General features: G+C 46.4%; 1 protein-coding gene across 2 annotated transcripts in view; it reads left to right on the forward strand.

Moving 5' to 3' along the window:
- The first annotated feature begins 49 nt into the window (after window positions 1-49).
- LOC101990745 (acyl-coenzyme A thioesterase 1-like) overlaps window positions 50-6,886 on the forward strand; it is a 36,696-nt gene continuing 29,859 nt past the window's right edge. Inside the window, exons 1-3 of one of the 2 annotated variants that reach the window (XM_026780027.1) lie at window positions 50-803; window positions 2,183-2,385; window positions 3,394-4,421. In XM_026780027.1, coding sequence (XP_026635828.1) covers window positions 347-803; window positions 2,183-2,385; window positions 3,394-3,993 — 1,260 coding nt within the window. In that variant the 5' untranslated portion in view covers window positions 50-346 and the 3' untranslated portion in view covers window positions 3,994-4,421. Of the gene's footprint in view, window positions 804-2,182; window positions 2,386-3,393; window positions 4,422-6,886 lie in introns of those variants that run through there. The other variant, XM_026780026.1, reaches the window with a different exon arrangement.

Raw genomic sequence — 6,886 nt, forward strand, 5'->3', positions numbered from 1 at the left:
AAAAAAAAAAAAAAAAAAAAAAGGAAGGGCTTGTGGTCCTGTTTCTCATGGATTACTAGAATTACAGTTTCCTGGGATGCTTTGACACAATCCGGATTTTTGGAACGATATCTTTTTCAGTCTTTCTTTTATATATTATTTCAGCTCTCACCAGGGTGTAAAACAAGATTAATCATTACTCATCTCCCGCACTGTAGTATCTAACACAGATAGGGGGCATGGCCCAGAGGCTGCCATCAAAGAACTCTGAAGACTTTGAAGCTGTCACAGCAGGTCCTGGAAGGCCTGAAGCACCAAGACAAAGACAGAATCTGAAGCAACACACGAATTTGCAGCCCAGAACCTGATGGCTCCAATGATTATCCTGGAGCCTGCGGGTGGTTGCCTCTGCGACGAGCCGGTGCGCATCGCCATGCGCGGCCTGGCCCCCGAACAGCCCGTCACGCTGCGCGCCGCCCTGCGCGACGAGAAAGGCGCGCTCTTCCGCGCCCACGCGCGCTACCGCGCCGACCCCCACGGCGAGCTGGACCTGGCGCGCGCGCCCGCGCTGGGCGGCAGCTTCGCGGGGCTCGAGCCCATGGGGCTGCTCTGGGCCATGGAGCCCGACCGGCCTTTCTGGCGCCTGATCAAGCGCGACGTGCAGACGCCCTTCGTGGTGGAGCTGGAGGTGCTGGACGGCCACGAGCCCGATAGAGGGCGGCTGCTGGCGCGGGCGGTGCACGAGCGTCACTTCATGGCTCCCGGAGTGCGGCGCGTGCCCGTGCGCGAGGGCCGTGTGCGCGCCACGCTCTTCCTGCCTCCAGGTGAGCAGCCCTCCCCGTGTGGAGCCCGGGATGCTTCAGAGGTGCATTGTCTGGGTGCCTTCTTTCCGCACTCTCCACGGGGCCCTTAGACATCAGTGGCCTTTCTGACTTGGCACTCAGACTGGGGTGAGTTCTGAACTGAAGGTCACTTCAGGAGCAGCATCTCAAGTTATTTTAGGCAAGCAGAGATCCATGAACTGGAAATCCTCTCTGTGATAATAAGACCCGCGGGTGGTTGAGCACCGGTTCACGTTTGGCACTGACTGCCCTGGAACAGTCTTTCAGACAAGCTTGGACAGCGCAAGCACTGGCGAACTTTCTAACTTGCAGAACTCGAGTTCTTTTCCGAGTCTGGAATCTGAAAGCGTGAACGTGCAGGGCCATGGAGCTTTGTTTCTTGGGTGATACTGAGGTAACTCTTTCCTAGAGGGAAAGAAAAACAGATTTGAGAGGGACTTCAGTTCAGCAACTCACAGAGAGCTGCCCTAGGGGATTTGGTCAATTGTTTCTCATCCCTTTGAAATGTGGACAGAGATGGCAGGTCTGAGGATAAGGACATGGCACTTCCTATACAACAGGTAAAACTTAGGTTTGCTAGTTCCAGTGGCTTGGAAGTGATGTTGAAAACAGAGAAAGTGCTTCCTTAGGTAAAAATCTTTACATATTTAAGTAGTAATAAGCAAAAATTCAAGAACTCAAAGATTTCCATAATAAAAGATCTCTTTCGTCGGAAGTTATTATCACTGGCCTCATGGCCAATTGTGTTTCCCTCCCAATCAGAACTCTGGTTTTAAAGTTCAGATTTTCCTGAGGACCATGGGATGCTTCCTTCTGAGTGAGCTTCACAACCACTGTAAAAATGCCTCTTCTCCCTTCTGTATACTTCTGACAGCTTGTCATTGGTTAGGCTGTCCTCATTCTCCCCATTGCCTGACAGTCCCCTGAGATTGCCCACCATCCCTGTCATACTGGATTCTGACCTTGATTGACGAACCCATATCTGAATCTGTGAACCACCACAAGCCCCCGAGTAGAGCTCCACTTTGGAAAACTGCCAGAATGCCCTTTGATTGTGGCAGTTCCACCTCCAGGGTACTGTGTGGCTCAAATCATTGAGTGTGTTTGTGGCATCTAAGAAAACTGCTCAGGCAAGGCGGTGGTGGCACACGCCTTTAATGTCTGTACTATGGAGGCAGAGGCAGGCGGATCTCTGTGAGTCTGAGGCCAGCCTGGTCTACAAGAGCTAGTTCCAGGACAGGCTCCAAAGCCGCAGAGAAACCCTGTCTCGAAAAACCAAAATAAAATAAAATAAAAAAAGATATCAAGACATCTGAACACTAAATCTGCAAAGAAGGGTTGTTTTTGTTTTTCTTTCTAAGGAAATGGACCCTTTCCTGGGATCATAGACCTTTTCGGAGTTGGAGGTGGCCTTCGAGAATATCGAGCAAGTCTGCTGGCTGGGAAGGGCTTTGCTGTCATGGCTCTGGCTTATTATAAGTACGATGACCTCCCCAAGAGCACGCACATATTCCACCTGGAGTACTTTGAGGAAGCTGTGAACTACCTGCTCAGTCACCCTCAGGTTTGCTGTTAGAGTATTTCAATTTAAATTTGGGGTCCTAAATGCCTCCTTGAGTCAAAGATGGATTTGCAACCCAGTAGCTTGAACCTTTATAACAAGCAATATTTAGTCTTGTCCAAATCCACAGTGCAAAGTATATTTCACTGGCATGATCTCAGGGGAAATGAAAAAGTTGGTACAAGGAAGTTTGTACCATCTCTCATAGGGTGACCCGTCATCTCAGATTGACGAGGGGAGAGGGTTACCGCCAGCAATGTCCATTTCCCACTGAAACTGAGGTAGTCAAGACAAATCATGAGTGTTTATCACCTTAGCCATGTCATGGTCTAATGCATGAGATTTTGTGTCCAGCCTCCAGAGTGTTATGAGCATTAAAGCTCTGGGAATAGGCTGATAAGTTTATATCCAACTAGGGAGTGTAGACACAGTGCGGACAGGCAGAGGAGACAAGGCCATGTCTGCACATGAACACGGATGGCATGAGGACAGGAATGGAGAGCTAGGGAAACGGTAAAGCAACTGCAAAAGTCTGTGACTGTGAAGTCACAGAATGGATAGGGAACGTTGTAACGAAATAAAGGGGACATGCCTCATTCTGAAGACTCAAACATTATCTGCTGTTAATTTCTAGATCGGTCTAGCAATTGTGATGTTGTAGACACGTCAGTCCCCATCACTACTTAGGAGCCTGAACTTAAATACAGAGAGAAATTAATACGGATCCAGAAGCTTCCAAAGCAACTTATGTTGATTCTGTTTTGTTTATATACACCTGAATATGATTTTAAACACACAAAAATACCAAGCAAAGAGCAAAACAGCTATTTAATAATCTCAAAGAAGGCATGACCTCTGACTTCTCCCTGGAGTACCATGTAGACTCTGAGCTTCCCAAATGCCCAATGACCCTACCAAAGTCAGGATGGTAAAGTCACAGTCGGGCTCAGGGCCACTGTCCTACCTTTATGTGGGCTCAGTCTCCTTCTTTTCTGTCTGTGTTTTTCTCAGGTAAAAGGTCCAGGAATCGGGCTGCTTGGGATTTCCAAAGGGGGTGAACTTGGCCTTGCTATGGCCTCCTTCCTGAAGGGCATCAAAGCTGCTGTCTTCATCAATGGCTCTGTGGTCGCTGTTGGGAACACCATATACTACAAAGATGAGACTATCCCTCCCGTGTCTTTTCTGCCAGATCGAGCCAAAATGACCAAAGATGGCCTTTTGGATGTTGTGGAAGTGCTTCAAAGCCCTTTTGTAGAGACGAAGAGCATCATCCCTGTGGAAAGGTCTGACACCACCTTCCTGTTCCTTGTGGGTCAGGATGACCACAACTGGAAGAGCGAGTTCTATGCCAATGAGATCTCCAAACGCTTACAGGCCCATGGGAAGGAGAAGCCCCAGATCATCTGCTACCCAGAAGCAGGGCACTATATTGAGCCCCCTTACTTCCCCCTGTACAAGGCTGGCATGCACATCCTGGTGGGTACTAATATCACATATGGAGGGGAGCCTAAGCCTCATGCCATGGCCCAGGTGGATGCGTGGCAGCAACTCCAGACTTTCTTCCACAAACACTTGGGTTCTGAAGAGAGGACGATCCCAGCAAAACTGTGACTTTTATTTAAGTGTTACTTAACATCTCTAAGACAGGTCTCTCCTGGGAATAGCCTCCACTCTATGTGTGTGTGTGTTTATCTTTTATATACATGTAGAGGTCCCCCCCCAAATGGTTTTAACAATCTGGGAGGGGAGTGATTGTGCAGAAAATGTAGGGTGTGGAAAAAGCTGATCTCTTGCCTTGGCTCAGTCTGCAGGTGACAAGAGCTATAGCTCTCAAAGAAAGGCTGAGTCACGGTTGCAGTCCTGGAGTTCAGTAATCATTTGGTAAAGGGCTGATTAAAAAATAAATGACTACCCACTGTTTAAACAATCATCAACAGGGGCTGGAAAGATGGCTCAGCAGTAAAGAGCACATACTGCTCTTATAGGACCTAAGTTTAGTTTCCAGCGCCTGAACCAAGCAGCTCACAACTGACTGTAACTCCAGCTCCAAGAGACCCAGAGCTCTCTTCTGATCTCCTGGAGGACCCGAGTACCTGTACACACACACACACACACAAATAAAAATACATGGTTTTGAAAACATAAATAATTATTGTAGTCTGTGTTGGCTCTATCGTGTGGATCCCACTGACTGTACATTCATACATGCGGACCTTTTCATGTCGTCACCTCTGCACAGTACTCTACAATTACTAAGACAGCATTCATGCTCTAGTGCGCATTCTATGTAATCTACAAGTAGATTAAGTTATGCGTATGTCATCGGAAAGTCCTATTCTGTATGAGACATGTTAGCCAGTGCAGACTTGGCATCTGCAGTGATCCCAGCAATTCCTTATGAATACCTGTGGATATCTCTCACATCAAATGTGTTCTGATATCAGATGTGTGTTTCTTCTTTTAGGATGTAAGTACTGCTGTGGTCCTGCCGCAGCCTGGGCTCAGGTCCTGAGACAGGGAAGGGGTGTCGGCACAAAGAAATCAAATGTCCAACTACCAAGTTTCACACAAGTGGCCAACCCTTAACGCTCATGCTATCTTTATTTATAGTTCAAAAACAAACATGTTTTCCCACCCTCCATGATTCACCTCCAGTAAAACATCCAAATAAGTTTTCCATCTTTTACATCGAAACAACTTGTAAGCCAGAAAACAATGCTCAGCATTTTGTTAGCTTGGCCAAATATTGAGCCAGACACATGTTGTCCTTATAAAGCTAAAAGGACACAGGCACACATTTTCAAGAACTACAGTATCATCAAAGCTTAACCAAGCACATTTACAGAAATCGGGGTGCTTTGCCATTAGTTGCTTGCACCCAGTAGCTTGTCTTTCTCTGACTGTTCCCTTGGCCTACAAAAGGGTCCTGCATGCCTAAGCCTCTCTATAAGAAACCTGAGAAGCATCAGTTCCCAAAGAATTTTAGGAGAAAATGTTGGAGAAAAGAAATGGGTTTCCAGGACTGATCACACCTGTCCTCTGCATGGCTGATAACGTGAGACTATGAACCGCCAAGAGAGTCTCTAATGTTAGAGAAAAGGTGTGCGGTAGGCAGGGACCCAGCAGTGCTGTGCGGTGTCCAAGGGTCTTGCCTTGAAGAAACCCATTGACCAAGCGTTTGTTCATATGCTGATCCAAACCCAGACCACACAGCTCCCGATAGAGTATTGCCTTAGCCATTAACTATTAAGAAACTAAAATAATCAAAGGAAATTCACTTTACATCTTTTCTTTCTTTTGGATAAATGACGATCCGTTATCTGAGCAACAAATTTTTTCTGAGAAAAAAACACTTAAGATTTTGTTGCTTCTAAATTTCATAAAGTATTATTTAGCTTAATTACACCACTAACTTTAACAATGACAAATATGTTTATAATAATGATATCACTAGATACAAATAGTTCCTATATAATAAACAATTCTTGAGCCCTTGTATTCATGATTCTCCTATTCTCCAGTCTCTGGAGTGCCGGGATTGTTGTCCCATGCCACCATGTCTACCTTCTCTAGCTCTGCTCCCACCCCACACCAACAGATTTTTCTTTATGGGTATGTGTGTGTCTGGTACCCTCAGAGGCAGACTAGAACATCAGATACCTTGGAACAGGAGTTACAGGCAGTTGTAAGCTGTCTGTAGACGCTGGAAAGTGAATCTAGGTCCTCAGCAAGTGCTCTTAACTAATTAGCCACCTCTCTAGCGCTACCTAGTGTACTTTTTAATTAATTTACTTTTCTATGTATGTATGTTGTGCTTGCATGAATGTCTGTACCATGTGCCTTTGGAGGCAAGAAAAAGGCATTGGAGCTTTTGCAACTAGAGCTGCCACATAGGTCCTGGGAATCAAACCAGGGTCCCCTGAAAGAGCAGCCGATGCTCTTAACCGTTGAACCATCTCTCCAACCCTGGTCATCTTTGGTTTGTTTGGTTGACACAGGCTCTCTCTATGGAGTCCTGAGTGTTCTGGAACTCTACATGTAGACTAGTCTGGCCTGGAACTCACAGAGATCCACCTTCCTCTGTCTCCTGAGAGCTGGGGTTAGAGGTGTGTGCCACCATCCCAGGCTCCTGGTGACCCATTGTAAGTAAGCAGTTCCTGATGGTTTTTCCCATCAAAACTAAAAAACAGGGGCTGGAGAGATGGATCAGGGGTTAAGAGCACTTCCTGCTTTTCTAGATAATGGGAGTTTGGTTCCCAGCACCCATGTTTGGGGCTCTGTGAGTTCAAGGCCAGACTGATCTACATAGTGAGTTCTAGGCCAGCCAGGGCTACATACTGAGGCCCTGTCTCAAAAAAGAAATAAACAAACAAAAAATTGGAAAAGGTAGGCTCTGAGACTCTGTGGTAGGAACATTCAAGTGTGTTCTAATAAGGAATATGCCATATAAGAAATGGCATTGTTATGATTGTTCTGTCTCTCTTTTTTTTTTTTTTTTTTTTTT

Source organism: Microtus ochrogaster, chromosome 1, assembly GCF_000317375.1.
Source record: "Microtus ochrogaster isolate Prairie Vole_2 chromosome 1, MicOch1.0, whole genome shotgun sequence".
In the NCBI taxonomy this organism is placed as follows: Eukaryota; Metazoa; Chordata; class Mammalia; order Rodentia; family Cricetidae; genus Microtus; species Microtus ochrogaster.